The sequence below is a fragment of the Triturus cristatus genome, chromosome 3_1, assembly GCF_964204655.1.
Source record: "Triturus cristatus chromosome 3_1, aTriCri1.1, whole genome shotgun sequence".
Classification (NCBI taxonomy): domain Eukaryota; kingdom Metazoa; phylum Chordata; class Amphibia; order Caudata; family Salamandridae; genus Triturus; species Triturus cristatus.
Genome location: NC_140583.1, coordinates 1,107,957,217 through 1,107,978,633, shown reverse-complemented (window position 1 = coordinate 1,107,978,633; position 21,417 = coordinate 1,107,957,217). Strand labels below are relative to the sequence as shown.

Genomic DNA, 21,417 nt, shown 5'->3' with positions numbered 1-21,417 from the left:
CTGGCCGGGATAATGTCTGAAGGGCTCCCGCTTTTGATCTGACCAAGATAGCATTCAGTATCCATCAGGGAGATAAGAGAAAAAGATTCCAAGGGCGTAGATCCTGACTCTTTTTCCTTTTCCAAGAGTAATGACGTATCTCCAATGGTAGATAGATTGGATTTAGTAATGTCGTCATGAATCCTATTTATTTTGTTTGTGAAAAACTGAGCAACTTCATCACAAAGTTGTTGTGAAGCTAGTTCAGAAGTTTCACAAGCTGCTGGTTTCACAAATGAGTGTAAGGTTTGATATAGGATCCTGGGAGTATTACCTGCAGCTAAAAGAAGAGCCTGTATATGAGATTTCCGGGCGTTACGAATTTCTTTATGATACTAAGTTAGAGCTGGCCAGAAATGATTCTTATCAATTTCATCGTGGGTCGTTCTCCACACCTTTTTTAGTTTCCTCGCCTGTTGTTTAGGAGATCTCAAGTGCTCCGAAAACCATACTTCCTGTTTGCGAACTAAGCGAGGTTTGTAGGTTTTCATGGGGGCAATCCTATTAACCACCTTAAGAATGGCCTGATTACAGTTGGCTAATGCCTTGTCAACATTCTCTCCAGAGCAGATGGGGGGTGCAGCAAATTGCTCCTGAAATATTTCCGGAGTGATCTTGTGCCATGGCCTACGCCTGGTAGAAAGGGCTTGCACCTGAGGGGGAGCTTTACCTGAGTGGAAGGTGAAGAATTCCAAGACAAAGTGATCTGTCCAATTTACTTGAGTAGGAGGGGCGCATAGCAAGGTGTTAGGTTTATTGGAGAAAATGAGGTCCAGAGTATGTCCTGCTAAATGGGTGGGACCAGTATTCATTAGGGTTAATCCAAACAAAGAGATATCAGTTAGTAAGGATTGTGCCTCAACATTATCTTTCAAATCGCTATGCACATTGAAATCTCCTAGAAGTATAAATTCGTTCTCAGTATCAATGTGTCTGGCAAGTATCTCCAGCAGCAAGATGTTAAAGCTGGTACAGGGGCCAGGAGGGCGATAGACCAATGCCCCTTTATAGCTGATTTTCGTGGAAATGCAGATTTTAAATACCAGAATTTCTAAGTCCGGAGTACTCATTTCCTCTAAGATGGTAATTGATAAGTTATTCTTATATACAATGGCAATACCTCCTCCTGTCTTGGCAGGACGATCTAGCCTGGCTATTTTGTAGCCCTCTGGGATCCCTAATGTAATAGCTGGGACAGAGTGAGGTTTTAACCATGTTTCTGTCAGATAACAGAGTTCGGGTTGGACCGAGGCAATCATGTCCCATACTTCGCTGTAGTGTTTAGACAGAGATCTGATGTTGCACAGAAGATTTCTGCTCTTACAAGAGTCCTGTGGGGGTGCAGTTATAGAGGGTATTTCATGCGGTAAATTTTGCGAGTGGTCAGAGAGAGCCTGATATTGACATTTCCGGCAAGCAAAAGGACCCTCAGGCGAAAAACCTTCCCCTCCCATACAGCCCTGGAGCAAAGGCTTACGGATATGTAACAACTCTGCTGGAGAGTATCTTACCCGGGGTTTGGTATGGTCAGCAGGGAGAGCACCAATAAGGGCCATGTCCTCTAGCCCCTAGCCTCGTCCAGTCGCGGACGGGCGCAGACGGGCTTCTCTTTGGCTTGTCTTAGGCGCGTACTAAGGCGCACCCCTGCGCGCAACCGCTGCGCGCTTAGAGTGACGAGCAGCCTTTGTAGTCCTCACACTCAGAAGCTAGAGCGCTAACCGCCCGTAATGCGGAAGTGACTGGGTCTGCCTGTCCGCCCTCCGCTCAACGGCGATAATCACCGAGTCGGACCGAGGCGTGCAGGCTATCAACTGAGCCCAGACTTCCCTACCAACAAATGCGGGTGAGTGGGGAACTGATGACCAATGTTAAGTTGTACTGTGGCCTAATTTTTTAAAATAAAGATTCGTGCAATTAAAATTAAAATTCCCAACAGTGGAAATCATGTAGCGCTGACCCTCCACTGAGTCCACATACGCTTCCTGCAACGCTTACTGGCATCTGACAGCTCGGGGAGACGCTGCCACCGTCCACACCTAACCGCCGGAGCCGGTCGTTCCTCGCTGCCTTTGTAGTCCTCACACTCAGAAGCTAGAGCGCTAACTGCCCGTAATGCGGAAGTGACTGGGTCTGCCTGTCCGCCCTCCGCTCAACGGCGATAATCACCGAGTCGGACCGAGGCGTGCAGGCTATCAACTGAGCCCAGACTTCCCTACCAACAAATGCGGGTGAGTGGGGAACTGATGACCAATGTTAAGTTGTACTGTGGCCTAATTTTTTAAAATAAAGATTCGTGCAATTAAAATTAAAATTCCCAACAGTGGAAATCATGTAGCGCTGACCCTCCACTGAGTCCACATACGCTTCCTGCAACGCTTACTGGCATCTGACAGCTCGGGGAGACGCTGCCACCGTCCACACCTAACCGCCACCGCTTCGTCCCCTTCTACCACTAGGATCGCCCAGTCTGGCCTCCTATTGACCTGGGCTACCAATTTAGGTCTCAGGGATGCCTGGAGACTCTGGCACCCGGCAACTCAACACTAAACCCATACCTCAGCTTCCCACCACACACACGCAAGACTAGACTATGTTTTCTTAACGGCCCAGGATTGCTGGGCAATTCAGGCTATCATGATCCTCCCCAGAGGCCTATCGGATCACTCTACGGTGGTGTTGCAGATAGGCACTCTTCCTCCATCCTCACGCTCGATCTGGAGGCTCAACGCCTGGTTCCTCCAGGACAAGGGATTCAGAGAGCAGGTGGGAGCTGAGCTGAGCCTCTACTTCGCCAACAATCAAGGTTCGGTGTCCTCTTGCACCCTATGGGAGGCCAGAAAGGCCACCATTCAGGGCTTTGCCAAAGGCCAACTCAAACTTACCCGCACGGCGCACCATTCCCAGCTCACACTTCTGGAGACCCAGGCCACTCAGCTCGAGACTCTGCCCCTGGAGGACAGAACCGAGGGTCAGGACAGAAGACTGGCGTTTCTGCGGGACGAGATTAGGCAGACCACCCTGGAGGCTGCCAAGCTGCTATGGAAATCTTCCGTGGCCAGAGTATACGGATGGGGAGATAAAAATGCTCCTCCATCGTCTGGCCACTTACCCTATGGCCAACCGTATCATTCTTGAGATGATCGACTCGGGTGGGGAGGCTCATCGTGCCCCGGCGGCAGTGCCCCAATGCTTCGCAACTTATTACGCCACTCTCTATTCGGCTTGGACCCCTAGTCTCTCTCTCTCTGAGCTCCTCCGGTGCGAACGGTTCCCCCTCCTGCGCCTTAGTGAGTCAGAGGCGCTTGACCTTCCGGTCACCCATGAGGAGGTTCATGATGCTATATTGCGCATGGCCGAGGGTAAGACACCCGGACCAGACGGGCTCCCCCAGGAGTTTTACGCGTCCTACCGGGACACCCTGGTCCCACCTCTCCTGGACATGTACCGAGAAGCGATAGACCGCGGCTCATTCCATCCGGAGCCGGCCTTGGCCACTATTGTGGTGATCCCTAGGTCTCAGCCTCCCTCGAACTGTTGCTCTGATTACCGCCCCATCTCCCTCACTAATTCAGAGCTTAAAATATTCGCCTCGTTCTTGGCATTCAGGGGATGCCAAACTCTCCCTGAGGTCATACGCGGAGTGTTTTTAGCCTAGCGGGCCTCCTTGAGCCACATACACTGGTCGGATAAATTGACACAGTATACTCCCTTACGGTGCGGTACCAGACTCCGGGAGGTTGCTCATCTCTCAGGATTCCCACCATGGGATCTCATTGGAATTTCCCTATTGTGGGATATCTGGAGTGGAATCCACTTACGCTTCTTTCAAGATTTGCAGACCCGATACTCCCTTCACTCTTCCCAGTTTTTTCCATACCTGCAGCTGCGCCATGCCCTTCGCTCCCATCTCTCAGAAGGCACCTCCTTACCTGAATACAGCCCACCTGAAGCCCAGGTCATGACCGGTAATCTAGGGAAGGGAAGGATCTCCCGCATCTATCGTTCCCTTACAAATAACACCCCAAACTCGTTATCTCAACTCTGGGACAAGTGGGAGGGTTGGCTTGGGGCACTGGAAGAAGCTGACTGGAGAGATGCATTGATGGCTCCCAAAACAATCACAGTCTCAGCAAGGCTTCGGCTAGTCCAAATATACTATCTTCACGCTGCTTACCTCACGCTGCAGCGTCTCCACCGCACGGTGCTCCGGCCCGATGCTTCCTGTCCCCGTTGCTTTCACCCACAAGCAGATCACATGGTATGGCTTTGCTCTGCGATCACGAGGTATTGGGAATCAGTAACAGGGAAGCTCACTGACGTCCTGGGCTGGAAGGTCCCTCTTAGTCCAATGAACGTGCTCTTGGGCATCACCGACGGGTTGGACGGTACCAGGGCTGAGAAACTCTTCCTCAACACAGCATTGATGGTGGCCAAAAAAAACATAGCAGCTCAATGGCTGAAGTCAACTACTCTTACAATGGCGTGATGGCGCAGGGGAGTGGACTGGTGTGCCGCTCAAGAACGGCCCCTATATGCGGCCAGAGGGTGCCAGAAAAAGTTTCGTCGAATGTGGGTCAAATGGGTCGGGTGATAGAGGACTAAAGGTTTTAATATGCAGCCAAGGACTGGGGTTGGAATGTCGATACCTTCTTCATGCTTGCCAGCTTTTGTATGCGGATGTGATGTGTTTTTGTCTCTGCCTTGTCTCGTAAATCGTAACCATAATTGGTGCTGTTATCTTTATTGCAACCTCATAAAATTAATAAAATTGGGTATAAAAAAAAAAATCTTCCTGGCGGCCCTCAGCGCCTTGACACCCTCAGGTAATGGTTCGCTCTTTACAAATACTGGACATTTACATTTACCTTTACTCGTCCTTTGGCTCCCTAAAATTTGGTGGACTGTTCAGGATTTCGACAATGAGCTGTCATCTCCCTTGGGGTGGAGGAGCCATCCTCCTGCATCTGCAGGCACGGACCGCATCTGTCCGTCTGGTTCACCTTGGTGCTAGCCATCTGGCCAACTGAATTTTCTGGTGGTACTTTGGACCTTGGCCCCTTAGCACCATAAGTCCCAAAGGACACCTCTGAACTCTGCTTGCAAGTACCTTTTTGCTATATGTGTTTTTCTCACATAGGATAACATTGAAGCGATCGAGGCGCGTGTCTCAAAAAACCTTATTTGAGCTATTTCACACAGGGCTGAGAAACTCTTCCTCAACACAGCATTGATGGTGGCCAAAAAACACATAGCAGCTCAATGGCTGAAGTCAACTACTCTTACAATGGCGTGATGGCGCAGGGGAGTGGACTGGTGTGCCGCTCAAGAACGGCCCCTATATGCGGCCAGAGGGTGCCAGAAAAAGTTTCGTCGAATGTGGGTCAAATGGGTCGGGTGATAGAGGACTAAAGGTTTTAATATGCAGCCAAGGACTGGGGTTGGAATGTCGATACCTTCTTCATGCTTGCCAGCTTTTGTATGCGGATGTGATGTGTTTTCGTCTCTGCCTTGTCTCGTAAATCGTAACCATAATTGGTGCTGTTATCTTTATTGCAACCTCATAAAATTAATAAAATAGGGTATAAAAAAAAAAATCTTCCTGGCGGCCCTCAGCGCCTTGACACCCTCAGGTAATGGTTCGCTCTTTACAAATACTGGACATTTACATTTACCTTTACTCGTCCTTTGGCTCCCTAAAATTTGGTGGACTGTTCAGGATTTCGACAATGAGCTGTCATCTCCCTTGGGGTGGAGGAGCCATCCTCCTGCATCTGCAGGCACGGACCGCATCTGTCCGTCTGGTTCACCTTGGTGCTAGCCATCTGGCCAACTGAATTTTCTGGTGGTACTTTGGACCTTGGCCCCTTAGCACCATAAGTCCCAAAGGACACCTCTGAACTCTGCTTGCAAGTACCTTTTTGCTATATGTGTTTTTCTCATATAGGATAACATTGAAGCGATCGAGGCGCGTGTCTCAAAAAACCTTATTTGAGCTATTTCACAATATCCTTCTAAAATCCATCTCTCCGCTTCAATTAAAGTTATTGTAAAGATCTTGATGTCTAAATTCTTATAAAAATCTGCTTTATTTTTATACATTGGTCTTGGATTTCTTATTGAGTGTGTGAACCATTTATTGACTGAGTGTGTGTAACAAACTCACGCCTGGGTGTAATTCTAAGGTGAGGAATCTATAACTGACCATCTCTTTCAGATTACAAGTTTCTTTAAAGAGGAAAGAAATATCAATCTATGACATGGATAGTCATAACCCTTTAGAAAGAAAAGAAATTGAAGGAGCGGTTTGTGTATGTATATATATATATATATATATATATATTACCTACTGGCGGTCGCCAGTAGGTAGTTATAGTTAGGACCCCTTTTCCATAGGAAAACCTCAACATTCTATTTTGAATAACTTTGGCGCCGGTCGACGAATCCTCGCGAATTTCTCAAAATAGGTGGGGCGCTACGCTCCGCTCCTACCCTGAAAGTCTCGGGGGGATTCGTCAAGCGGGGGCTGAGATAAAAGGGGGGTCCCAAAACGCGTTTTTCCCATGCATTTTTCCATAGGACCTTTAGAACGAGCTACAGCCCGAACGGCTGAACAGAATTACTAGAAATTTGGCAGAGAGGTAGTCCCTAGGTCAAGGAAGTGCCTTTTGTAGGTTTGGTGTAAATCTGTTCAGTAGATTCTGAGAAAATAGCCTTTAAATCAATATATATATCTGAGCCCGCTTACGGTACGCTTACCGTACGCTTACCGTACGCTTACCGTAAGCGTACGGTGGCGTGCGCGAGCGCGATTCTGATTGGCTCTTAGATCTTAGTAAACATTCGAATCGGCCGAAACCAGGAAGCGGCGTCCGCCATTTTGTCTCTCGCACTGAGTGTTGTTTATCAAACATGATGGCCAAAAACATGTTACGGGGCTGTTTTGACAACTCCCTCCCACATAGTCATGTTGAGGGAGTCCCCAAACATCCCCCAAGAGCAAAAACGGTTTTATTTTTTTTTCGGCAATTTCGCGGGGTACGCTTACCGTACGCTTACCGTACGCTTACCGTACGCTTACCGTAAGCTTACCGTACGCTTACGGTAAAAAAATAAAAATAAAAAAAACACTATCCACACTTACCCCACCCCCTGTGCTTTTGGTGGCCGCAGGCCACCAAATGTGCAGGGCTTATTAATAGAGAGAAAAAACGTAATTTTGGCAACATGAAATTATAAAATCGAAATAAAAAAAACACTATCCACATTGACCTCACCCCCTGTGCTTTTGGTGGCCGAAGGCCACCAAACGTACAGGGCTTATTAAAGTTGATAAAAACCGTGCACGGAACGAACTGCGTTAAGTGGGCGCGCACGCCACAAATGGCGTAAAGTAACTTAGCATTTAAAAAAACATACAAATTCACTGAAAAAACCATAGGTTTCACACACGTTATAGTTAGGAAATAGCATTTAAAAAACCTTGCTAATTCACTGAAAAAACCATAGGTTTCACACATGTTATAGTTAGCTGGACATTTTACTGATAAAAAACCAATGAAATTCCCCCGTTATAGTTACTGTAGGCAACTATAACTCACGCGACCGTAATCCTCTGCTGATGACATATGTGTCTTTATGAAAAAAAAATATTTGTAATATATGTATAGCTAAAATTTAATGGAAGAAGACATGGGCAAATAAGTGTCTAAATACAGTATTAGCATCAGCAGAGGATTACGGTCGCGTGAGTTATAGTTGCCTACAGTAACTATAACGGGGGAATTTCATTGTTTTTTATCAGTAAAATGTCCAGCTAACTATAACATGTGTGAAACCTATGGTTTTTTCAGTGAATATATATATATATATTGCCTCCACATGGCAGCTACTCTGAAGAAAAGCACAACCCTCAACACTACATCAGACAACAACCGGTAACACTACATCAGACCGGCCTTTTCAAAAATAGCAATCATTCATAACAAATGCACCAGCTTTTACCCACACCTAAAGGTACACATCGTAATAAGCAAAAAAATGTTTACAATAAATAACCCAGGTGGTTTAGTTAATACTTGTATTTTGCAGCTTTCAAGACTTTTGCATCTACGACCACGACGCAGGTTGACAATTGCTGTAGAGTAGCTGAAAATGTGAATGGAAAAGTACGAACCTCTAGTCTACACATTCATGGTGCTCAGTTTAGAATACTCAAAGACCTATAGAAACATCAGAAAAAAATTATAAATATTTATAAAACCATGACAGAGGGGTTACATATTTGTTATCCTTCAGTACATCATGGAAGACATTCAATATACATTGTAATAAATTCATTTACAAGAAAAGTATTGGTGTAACAATATATAAAAATATATATTTATAGCATCATTTGTATTTTTAAGGTAGCTAATACAAATGATGATTCCTGCACTATACATGCTGTTTACTGGTAATTATTCAAACTTCACATATTGCTGACATTTCAAAGTGCAATTGTCTACTTTTCAATATACTCTATTGGCAGAGGTTTTTTTTTTTAGACAAGTGCTAAGAAGAAGGCATCGAGTTACATTTTAGACTGCCACTGAATTTAAAAGTGATTTTCATTTCAAAGTACAGCGTTAAGCTGCTATTATATTTATATATATATATATATTTTTTTAAAAGCAACCGCTGCATCTATAAACCTCTGTTTTGCAGTCTATTATTTTTGTTGTGCACACACAACAAAATCAGTTGATTTGAGTGTGATGTATAAAGTTTTCTGACCAGTTAGCTCAAACAATGAATACTGTAATTGAAATACTGATCCTAGACTGGTTACACTGGCATTACAGCTCATTCAGAACATTCTTAAAAAATTAAACATATTTTGGAGACTTTGGGAGTGGAAGAAGGCTGGAATACACTCTTTGGTCTAGGAAGACTCTGCCCAGGACTAAAGTCTATGGTAAGACTGGAACCTGCTTCCAAGTGTGCCGATGTGATTGTATTATTCCTAGTGTATTCACTAGATTGAATTTTACCAATTAGTTTAAAGGTGGCGGTAAAGAGAAAGTGTTTCCTCAATATATATATAAAATGCCATTCATTTAAGGTTAACAGCAGGGCTTCATGTATCCCTCAGAAAGAAAGTCCAGTTTAGGAAATTTCAGCTAGTTGGGCTATCTGTGGAAAACAAATCTGAATTTAAAGTGCCAGAAGATGATGCTGCAACCTTACTGCAGAAGCATGCTCTTAAAATAGTCAACAACTAGCACAGACAGGATGGTAATTGTGGAAGTACGTATGGAATACCAACCTTTCAGATGTGATAATGTCATTTTAACATAAGCAGACCCCATCCGATTAAATATAGTGGTGGAAGTATAAAAGGTAAACTTTTTTATGCTGATATTCTTCATCGCTCATTACCATCATCGAGGAATACCACCACTTTGTGGTGGGGCATACTACCTGCTTCATCAGATACTGTACTTATTTCTTTTTTTTTAAACTACAAACCTACATCTGCAATCATCTCTGCTGCGCTTACAGCATTGTTTATGCAACAGTGACTCCGTCTGGAACCCAGACCTTGCCATAGACAGAGGTAATAGAAAGCGAGTGAGTGTCAGTCACCATGAAGGTAATTATTTCCATATTATAACATCCATCTCTCCCATTTTCCCGTCTAAATAAAGATTCCTTATGATAAATGTAAAATGCAGATTGTTTTTTGAGGCAGGTTTTTTTCTATATGTTTAGGCCATTTTACATCAGAGGCCTAGATGTATGCTAAAACTGGATGCGGTCTATGCACTGAATCAGTTCCACTCCATTAAAGAAGTATTAGGGCTTAGTGCTGTGGCCTCGTAACTTGAGTTATTCAGTTTTATTGTTCATGTTGCAAAGATAGAGAAGGTTTTTCTCAGTGGCTTAGGATCTCCAAGTAGGCTAACTGAGTTTAAAGTTCTCTGCAGAAGGAACTAAAAGATAGCAGTTTCTGTGTACTTCCTAAAAAATGAAGGGGCATTGTTTTCTAACCTGTATAGCAAATGCAGATGCTGATTGTTAGATCTGAAAACCTTAGGGTAGTCTTCACCCCACGGTTTGCCTTCCTCCTCCACTTTTCTGACCTAGTTTTTGCTGGCATTAGAACTTGCCACACTTTACCACTGCTAACCATTGCTAACATGCTCTCTACCCTAAACATGGTAATGTTGGCTCCTACCCAATTGGCATATTTAATTTACTTACAAGTCCCTAGAAAGGTGCACTACATGTGTCCAAGGCCTGTAAATTCAATGCTACTAGTGGACCTGCAGCACTGCTTGTGATACCCACTTAAGTAGCTCTCTAACTATGTCTCAGGCATGTCATTGCAGAGCCAGTGTGTGCAGTTTATACTGCCATTTCAACCTGGCAAACGAAAGAAAAAAACCTTTTGCCAGGCCAATCCTTCCTTTTTCATACATATAAAACGCCCCTATGGTAGACCCTGGACAACTCAGAGGGCAGGTTGCAATGTATCTAAAAGGCAGGCCACGTACCTTTAAGTTTGACATGTCCTGGTAGTGAAAAACTCTTGCCTTCGTTTCTCACTACTGCAAGGCCTTTATCTCCCATAGTATAACATTGAGGTTACCTTATTACATTTTATCAGTGTAATTTCCAAATGGGAAGATATGAATGGGTCGAGTTTGGCATCTCTGGAAATTCTAACTCATGGTAAAGTTGGATTTTAAATGACAATTCTTAAAATACCATTTTTAGAAAATTGAAAAGTTCTTGCTTAACCGTTTGGTGACTGTAGCCTGTCTCTGATCACAAGACTGGGTGTAGCTGGCAGTTGGGTTTTGTGTATTCCTCCTAGACAGCCACTCATAATGGGAGCTTAGGTGTGTCTCAATGGGCCATCTCTGGCAGGATGGGAGAGAGTAGCTGGACACAACCTCACCCACACTTGAACAGTCTGTGTCCTGTCCACACACAAAGGGATGCATACCCCCTGTAGTGAGTTTGGAGCCAGGGCAAAGATAGAGGACATCTGTGCACTTCCAAGGCTAGTCTTTAAAGTCTCCCCCAATTCAAAGGCATCACTGGGTACAAGTACTGGACCTCAGACACTACCACTTCAGTACACTTCTATACCTATGGATACTCAGCTAGGAAGAAGGACTATTATGCTTCTGAAAGACTGCCACTGTGCTGGACTCCTGGTTTGTTGTGCTGATTTCCTGCCTGCCGTCCTCTTGCCTGGGTGAGAAGAAGAAGGACTGCAACTGCATCGCTTGACTCCAGAACCCAAAGTGACCCTCAGGGCTAGCTGGCTGGCCTACTGATTTGAAGCCTTGGAGGCTTCCAACCCCTGCACCTGGACTTTGCCATCTACGAGACTACCCTGCCAAGAGGTGTCACCCCAGTCTTGGACCCTTCGAAGTGGGCCTAAGGTGCTTGCCAGTGGAACCAACACATCTTCCCTGCTGAGCGATGCATTGCCTCAGCTGAGCGGCACATCCCTGAGCAGAACCGACACATCGCCGCTGCTGCGTGGATTGGCCGTTGCAAAAGACTCATTGCCGCCGCATCTTGGTATTGACGTATCACCTTCAGAACCGCTGCTGCTTGGCACTTTTGCCAGAGCAAGCTCCTTCCATCCCCCGTCTACAGCAGCCTCGATGATGGAACTGCGCATCACAGCTTCACCGCTCATCTAAACGGACCCATTGCTTACACTATGCCTCACATCTTTGACACCGGACTTTACATCACAAGCCCCACTGACATGATCCTTGATGTCAACACAACAGAACCTCACACTGCAGCCTGGTTGCATCTCGGAACGGACGCATTGCCTGTGCTGCACAATGCATCTTCAAAACTGATACACGCAACACTACACAACCAAGATTAAAGGTACTTTGTTCAGCGGACCTAACTAGGTCCCTTTAGCTGGTTCCGCTTCTTGGTGCTTAGCCTGAACTTGTGACTTTGTCCCGGTCCGGTGCGACCAGATATCCCCACATCGCTTTGTGCCATTGTTTTGCACTATGAACTTTAAAACTCAATATTTCCAGTTCTACTTATTGGATTTTTTGTTGTTTTGGTCTTGGTTTATTTATCAGATCTATTTTCCTAACGTGGTGTAGGATCTTTTTGTGTGGTGGTTTCACTGTTTTAAGTGTTGACACTGCTTCTAAGTTAAGCCCGACTGCTCTGTGCCATCGGCTGAATACAGTTTAATTTAGGGTTTTCCAGCCCTTATCAGAATTAGGATTGAGGTTGCTGCTTGACCAAGGTTCACACCCCTCCCCCAGTCAACCAACAACCCAATTTCTAACACTGATCATGAGGCAGCTTTCCACTGCTTCATAAGCTATAATGTAAGAAAAGGGTATTAAAGACAGCTGATTGGTTAATGAGGATAGATACTTAATTTCGCTTTAAGTCGCGCTGGCATGAAGGCATGCATGGGTCTTTACATGACTCAGTAAATTATATAATAATGGACAAACATATCAAGCTATTAGCAAGCTTAGATTAAGATTTAGATATTATATATAATATGAACAATCATTGTCACATGCATGGCATTCACTCCTATGATAACTTTATTTAATGACGTTTATTATGATGATCATTTTAACTCACATAATTTGTAGGAGGATAGCACATAATTACTAGTTTGTTATAAAATATCAATATTTGTGTGTGTACAGCTTTCAGGGTTCAGGGCTAGGTTCTGCTACATGACTTGCAGATTAAAAGGATTCTCTGACAGGACTGCCTTGACACCTAACAATACCCTATGATTCTTCAGCTTAACTTTGTTACACTGAGAGGCCCCTGCCAGTTTGTGTTTCTCTCAAAAAGTCATGACTTCTTTTGGAATCTACCCAGTGTGACCCCCGATAATTTTGGTAACATGACTAGTACTTCGATCAGAATTTTTACGTTAATGGCCAGTCTGATATAAATGTTGTGAAGGATATCTTCTGCAACAGTGAAATGAGACCCTGGAAAAACAGAGGATGGTAAATGTTGTCATTTGTGTACAAGTTAGGTAGAAGGATTGTGATGATCCAAGACGTGTGCTGCACCATTTTAACTACATGGAACATAGTACAAAGGCTTATGAGCTGGAACGGCCTAATACTAAATACTCCCCTCAGAAGAGGATTTTTGAAAAACCACAGGGCAACAAGAAATAAGCTATGTTTTTTTTCAAAGTCCAAGTTGCTCTGTGAATCACTGGATATGAAGGAATTGTACATAATCTCTTGTAAAGCAATTTATAAAGAAACATCTGTGAGGCTGCCCCAACATTTTCTAATATGAAGAGGCAATCTGTTGCTTTTGGCCATTATCCTGGTAGCAATGTCTATTTGATGAAGGAATTTAGTTGAAAATCCTCTGTTTGAGCTGGGCAAATTATCATTTAGGAGGAGCACAGCAAAACTGCTCCATTTAATAGCTTCTACACATGTTATCCTGGAAAACAGACTGGACAAAGACATGTGCCAGTTTGGTGTGTATCAATTGCTGGCATTTATCACGCTCTTTCTGTTGGACATTATTTCATTGCACATTCCTCATCTAAAGAATATCCTAAGGTGCCAGATGGGATGCATAGTATTCTTTAGCAAAGCTCTCATGAGCCAGTAGGTGATTCCATCTGGTTTCATATTGACTCCCTACTGCCTCAAAGATAATGGAGCGGAGATGCCACTCCTGCGCGCTGATATCAGTTTCTTCTAATCTCCTTATGTGCCCTCAGAAGCCGAGCATAGAACAAATTGTGGGCGACAGTGTGCTTCTCTCTAACCTTAGACCTTTTTGATTGTTAAAATGTATGCACTGATGACCTCGCAGATACCTAGTACAGGCATCCCTTGCACCAAAGATTTAGTGGAAGCCGTGGCCCTGGTGGAATGACCCCACTGGGGGCTGCTTCTTGGCAAGTGCAGATCAAGTTTTGATGCAAAGGGCATTCCACATGTCAATGTCATCTTTGCACTGCTTTGCCTTTTTTCATACCTGAGAAACACACAAAAAGCTGATTATTGACTCGCTATTGCTTTGTGTGGCTGATGTAAAAGCTAAGTGCCCACCTAGAAGACATTGAGCCTTTCTTCTTCTTTTGAGAGATAAGCAAAGAATGCTGTCAGTTATCGATTGGCCAACGTGAAAAGGTGTCAGGATTTTTACAAGGAATGCAGTCTGCGTTCTCAGCACCAGTTTGTCTGGGCAAAAAAATGGTGTAGGGTGGCTGTCCATACAGCATCTGCAGTTCACTCATACTGTATGCTGAGGTGATGGCAATAAAAAGCCTCAAGAAACAGCCAAACATGCACAGAAGAAATGTAAAGACAAGACTAAGGTCCTATTGAGGTATCACAAATGGCTTTGGGGGAAAACATTCATCAAGCTTTTTGGCAAATTCATGACAACTGGTGATTTAAACAACGGTTAGTCAGGCTAGAAGAACCGTCAAATAACCTTTCACTGTGCCCACCGCAAAGCCCTGCTTGGCTAACGATCGAACAAACTGAAGAACATCAGAAAGTTTTCAAGCACCACACCAAGCAACAAATTTGTTCCAGCACAGATCGACTTTGTGGAAGAGCATCTGGCCACAACAATGACATTCACCAACACTATCAGCGGCATTCAGTTGCTGCTGCTCAATCTCTGTGCACAGAGGTGCAAATTGTGGAGGCTTGGTTGTAGAAGCCTGCCCATTTGCTCAACTAGGATGTCCTCCTTATGTGAAAGCTTGATCTGTGGGCAAACACTCAACTGCAGCAGTTCCAAGTACATTAATCTCCTGGACTAGTTCATGGTTATTATAATGACTTAGACCCGGTCTGGCTTTTTCTTCCTCAGAACTCAAGACAAGAGAAGAAGTTGAGAGAATGCGTAGATGAGTCCCGTATTCCATTCCATTCATTCAAATAGGCCTACACAGGGCGTTCCGCATTGACCAAAGATGACCTGCCCAATTTTGGGATGGAGACTCTACTCGTGATTTGCCAGGAGATAACTGCTAAATTTGAATGACTAGGAACTGAGGGACCCAACTAGGTAGTTGGCGACCAGAAAAATGTTCTGTTGGTCCAGTTCTCTCCATAAACAAAGTGCCTCCTGGAACAGAGTCCAAGACCCCACTCCACCCTGCTAGTTGCAGTGCCATTTGGCAGTCATGTTGTCTGTGAGTACCGGCACCATTTTTTCTCTGGTAGATGGCCGGAAGGCTCTCGGGACGAGATGGATCACCTGAATCTCCAACATATTGATATGGAACTGACACTCTCCTTGAGATCAGATGCCTCTCATCACACCACTTCAGGGTAACCTCGGCAACCCAGCGGTAACAAATATGTCCCAAATGTAAGTGCTAGGTAAGAAAGAATTGTGGTCTACTGCAGGTAACGAGATCTCATTGCAGTGCACACATGCCCCCTGACATTCAGAATGAGAATATATGAGGCCAGGAGATCAAGAAACCTCAGAGCTATCCCTACCAAGAGCCAGTACCGATCCTGACACATTTATAACATATCCTGAATGTCCAGGGCTCCCCGTGGTGGCAGAAAAGCCTTGAACACTATTGTATACAGGATTACCCCAATAAATGGAATCCATTATGTGGGGCTAAGGTATGACTTTGGCTCATTGATACTGATCCCAACAATATCAGGATTGTAGCCATCATCTGGAGGTGGCCTACCAATGACCTTGGCATGCTCGACTTCATAAGCCAGCCATTGAGGTACTGGAATACATGTACTCCCAACTTCTGTAGATGAGCAGTGACCACTGTCATCACTTTAAAGAATACCCGGGACCAAGGTAAGTCCAAAGGGGAGCAAAGCAAACTGAAGCTCTAGATCGACTTTGAAGGGTACGAAAAGAAAGTAAAGAACATCAGTGTGCAGGGGCGACAATTAAATCTAGATCCGCACCATCAATTGCAAGCTATACAGAGATCCCGCCAAGCGACATTGGGCCACCCTACGAAAGCATTCCTGGAGAATTTCAAAGATCAAGTCTTGTACCTGGGGATATTCTAAAAGTGAGAAATCTTCCTTCAGAAGAATCCATCAGAAATATATTTTAGAAATTCCATTTAGCCAAGTATAAAATGGATCCGGATAGGAAAATGGCTTTACTAATATATTCACACAATGTTATGCTTTTTTAGTAAGGCATAAAGGGCCATTTTGTTTGCTCATACAAAGCTTAAACCTAGCCCTCAAGTTATCACTCAGTCTTTTACCACAGTTTAGTTGTTTACATTCTTCACATGCTGCCACACTAGCCCCAACAGCTGATTTTAATACAACAGTAGGGGACATGACCTGGCATTTTGGGCTTGACTACTCATACTGGAGCATTTGTATATGGTTGGCCTGCTCTGTAGCGTTTCAATGAGCAGAAATACAAGTGGAAGGGAAAGCAGCCCCAATTAATAACACTTGGCCGAAATAATTCAAATATGTGAGCTTTCACTTTTTTTGCAGTATTCAGAAGCAGTTTGCATCAACTCTGATGGAGAACAAAATACAAAGGGCAACTTAACAAAAAGCTCTATCTGTAGCCTTTTAAGAGAGAGTCTTATAATAAATCGTGAAAAAATATTATTAACTATGTAGAATAGAGAATGTATATATAAATAAATGCACTTTTTGAGAAAAAACCTAAAGATACATAGGCCCAACCTTGCCATTTTTCACCCCTACATCCAACTTTGGTGTGAATACATGAAAGCATCCCAAAAAAACATGGAACACTAGTGGATGAGCTTCACCAGGATAGGCTTGAAATTTTAGACTCAAGTCCAAGTTTTAACGGTCAAACTAAGCTGCTTCAGAAGAATGTCTGAATGCAAATTCTACTGTTATTGCTGTGTATTTTATAAAAGAATATTGCAAATTTAAAAGCAAATGTCACTTACTTGTAATCCTATTTCTGCATCGTAGGGATCTTCACTGCACTTTTAAAACATAGAATATTTCTGCCTCCCTAAAGGTACTCCAATACTTTTCCAAAAATGTATACATTGGTTTGGAGGTTAATGCTGTCATTATTCAAAAGCAGGCAATACCTCCATAACAGAAAGAGGTAAATTTTTTCCATTTTTTTTTATCCCTCTATAATATATAAATACTACATAAGGCTACATTGCAGCATGGCATTTTATGCGCAGCAATCAAGAAAAAGATAACTCAAACTCCTGTGAGTGAGAGAAGGGCATGAACGAAAATTCAGCCTATTACGTTAAATGTAAAGAATAGTGTACAATATGCCCTGCTCCTTCAGAGATTCTGCAGATTTCATCTCACCGAATGCTATGTATTAGTATGTACCCACCCTACCTCAGTTCTTTTTGATATAACTAGGACGATTCTTCAATGTAACTGAATCCCAATTTGACTTTTAGAATGGCAAGACCAGGGAGATATGATGGTTGGTTATGACCTCACTGAAGGTTTCCACAATGTACAACTACGATTAAAAGTAATATTTCCTTTGGCACTGTAGGATCTTCACTGAAAGTCATAACCGTAGAAAAGAAAGCTTATCTCAAAAAACCAATAGTCCTCAACAGTTAGCAGCTAAACAATCCATGACAAATCACTCATAAATCATAACCTTATCCAAAAACATGCTTCAGAGTAGCTTCGCCAACTAACATCAGCTCTAGATTCTAGATAGTTAAGTCTAGTGAATAGGAGGACAGACTCCATGTATCAACCTTACATTAATGAATCAATGGGGCATTATTTTAACCAAGCCACAGAATTTGATTTAACCAAGCCACAGAAATTGATTCACAGAATTTGTTTTTGCTTGTGTTGAGTGAGTCCTAGGTTTGGTGGCTAGTTCATAACATAAGACAAAGCCACAAACTATTCTTTGGGGAGCGGACTTTATCGATATTGACAAAACATTGTGGAGTGGACCATAGATGACAAAATGTGACTATCGAACTACAAATTTAAGACCACTTTCATTTAACGAATGGAAGGATCTTTCTACTAGATCGGAGGGATTAGTGAGGAAAACTGGCAGTGAAACCGTCTAATTAATATGAAAGTCGATACCACGTTTGGCAAAAAGGAAAGATGTTTTTTAAAAACAAACATTTTGTGCTATAATATTGTGTAAGGTTATACTACAGATAGAGACTGAAGCTTGCTTACTTTGCAGGCCGATGTAATGCCCACCATAAAGGCTACCTTCCTCCAATGATGCCTTTTGGTTGAGGCTGGTGTAAGAAACATTTCCTTTGCAAGTTCGTACCAAATGTTACAACATGGCTCTGCTCAAGCAGCAGGTTGAAGTTGTAACGGCGTGATGTGTGAGGGCCTTCTACCTGGATATTTAACATTGTTGCACACCAAAGCAACACACCCTAGAACATTAAAATGTCTTTCACAGATAATGACCATGAAGTAAGCAAAGTAGGTGCACAAGATGTATAAGATGAGCAGCAGGATATTTGATTACATATTGCATTTTCTTGGTGACTCAGAATGATGTGGTTCAACATCTGAGAGGGATGATCACAGACCTCAGATGTGTCGGTGATAAAAGGCATTTTCCTGATGAGCGACATCAAATTGCCCCTCTGAACCATTACCAGTTTTGGTGGAAGGGTCAAGCAGTGGTACCTCAAGTGGATGATCTGCAGGAATTACTATCCAGGGGTTCTTGATGGGAGTGGAGAAACTTTCAGTGATGGCGAAAAAGATAACCACCTAGAAGATGAATGAGAAACCACTGTTGACCCTACAGACGATGACCTGAACAGTGAGTTCATAAACATTGACCTTCTTGAATTATGTTTCGAAGAAAGTCTCAACACTCAATGTTGAATGTCTTCATGGTGCTTGGACGTCAATCACTTTAGTGTAGTGTAACCTGACTTTTTTTTTATATCCAATTGTCTTCTTTCTTCAGCATAGATATTGTACCTGGGGCTAAACGGTCTTTCGACAGAGAGCACATGGGTATGAAACCATGCTATGACGTAAGCAGGAATGGCAAACGTGCCTTAATGGAAGTGGTGGCCATGCAGCTTCTTTTCACTTGATCTCCACATTCAAGAATTCTTGCCTGCGGTGTACATGGACACACACAGAGGTACTAGTTTTGCCAGCCAACAATATTTCTTCCTCCACCATGAACTCTCCAAGTTTGTTCCTCAGGCGTATCCACTCACAGTCCTTCCAAGCTCTTTTGCTATTTTCTGACAGAATTTGCATTTCCTTAACTAAATGTGAGGGTGGTAAGCAGACAAAACAAATTATGTGGGTTTGAGGCAGCGTTTTTCCTCCCACTTGAGTGCGAAGGACACTTCAAATAATTTGAAGACAATCTGGAAATTCCTATTCGAATGTGTAAAAATAAAGATAGAAAAAAATCAGACACCTGTAAAAAGTCTAATTAATAAGATCAAATTCTGTGAAAGTCTCCTTTCCCAAAAATAGGGTGCAAAAACCTTTGATGTATTTTTAGATCCCGTTGGCATGAGCCAGAAATGTGGAAATTAACCTGTGAGGCAACTACTATCACAACGCATTCAGGGAGATGGATTCGGTTGGCTCTTTAAATAAGCAGAAAGCATATGTTTCACTTCTGCATAAATTCAACCCAACAGGCTTTCTACTTCATGGTTTTTCTCTCCCACACCAGTTTGGATTTTTTTTTTGATAGTATCATATGGTAAGTTACATACTTCATTGAAGCCTTATGCAGTATTTATATCGCATTGAAGGGCAGAATAAAAATCTGAAATCAATTATTCTGTTTAAGCCTGCATTTGGAAAATGACAGCTTTCACCTCTAAATCAATGCATAGACTATTTTTTTTAAAGAAATGTTACAGGATTTGTGCAAGCATGGAGAAGAAATCCTATGTTTATAACTATTATTGAAGATCGTAGGATCCAGAACTCAGGTCACATTACCTTCTACCCGCAAATCATTTCAGATAATTCAGTTCATTCTTAGCACTACACAGGGATAAACTACTCAGTAGAGAAGAGGGTCCTCAGTGGCTCAGCATATTTGGCAAGTATCAATTGAAAAAACAACCAAACTAAAAGACGTAGATCTACATATGAAGGTACTGTTTAACCTTAATGGGGCATCATTCCTTTACCAAAACAATATCAAACGAAGAGCCTGGTGAACTGTAACAGGTTTCAGTTGTTGTCTAGTTAACTTGACATCTCCGTCAGGGGAGAATATTTGCTTGTTCAGGTAAACTATAAACAGACACATATGAGGACGGTTTCCTCGAATTCATAATTCTTCCACTATCCACATTGTGTCTTGGAGTGAATCCTTCATTGTTTTAGTATAAAAAGAGCAGCTTCAGGAACAGGACGGCTTATTATTTTCAAAACATATACAGGAGTTCTGATATAAATCCTTATAGGAAAATAGTAAGTTATGTCAAGTGAGGTTAGTAAATGTTAAAAAAGATGCTTCATAGAGATAACATTTCCAGCACTGCCACCTCAAGCTTCGAGAATGCAGTGGGCTTGGGTGGGCACAGTGGTAGCAATTCTGTATCAGCCAGTCAGTTCTATCCAAATAGAATAATTAAGAGATGATACAGGCTCAAATCTATGCCATTTTCATTTTCCAAAGTGAGATGCTGGAACAACCAGCCAATGGCTTGCCACCTATAAGGAGGAGGACATCAGGAAAATGGTTCACTGCAACGTCTGAATAGTTTCTGTGTTGTATAGTCACATCATCATCTTTTTTTGGGAACCCAGTCAGATCTTCATTTTCCTCAGGACAACCAAACATAGGATTTAAAAAGGAAGTCTCTACTTCAGGGAGTACAGTTTGACCCTCTGTTGCACAATATTTAGAAAACGTCTGCTTTGAGGCAGACAGGGGTAAACCAGGACATTGTGTAAATATTTTCATTTCAATTCCATTCGTAATAGTAGACACTTTGTTAGAACGCTGTGTTTGAAAAGGGTTAGAAGTTGATCGATGCTGCTGGCTCTCTTTCAAAGTTTGATTAAAATTATCTTTTGATCGATTAGAAAACTTTATATTCTGCTGAAAGCTCAAACCAACCCCTAACAACGAATGGTACATTTTTGAAATAGGAACCACATCTTTAGATGAAATCTTTTTCCAAGTTTGTGAGCAGAACTGAAATTTCCACAGGTGACTGGTTGGAGTGTCATTTGGTTTTCCACCACCAAAAACCAACATGCAGTTCTCAAAGACAACAGACGAGTGGCCCATTGATTTTGGGGGTCCAGAACTGAAAAATACAAAAGTTCAGAGAGTATTTTAAGTTACAACTTCCAATACTTTTTCACTCTGCATGCTAAAATACAAACAATATTTTCTAGT

At 42.9% G+C, this 21,417-nt stretch overlaps 1 protein-coding gene across 1 annotated transcript in view; it reads right to left on the bottom strand.

Annotated features, from left to right (window-relative positions):
- Positions 1–8,102: 8,102 nt before the first annotated feature.
- The window catches only part of LOC146861596 (kelch domain-containing protein 1-like), a 347,431-nt gene continuing 334,116 nt past the window's right edge, over positions 8,103–21,417 (bottom strand). Inside the window, exon 8 of the mRNA XM_085645977.1 lies at positions 8,103–21,325. Within this exon, the coding sequence (XP_085502103.1) occupies positions 20,665–21,325 (661 nt within the window). The 3' untranslated portion in view covers positions 8,103–20,664. The remainder of the gene's footprint in view (positions 21,326–21,417) is intronic.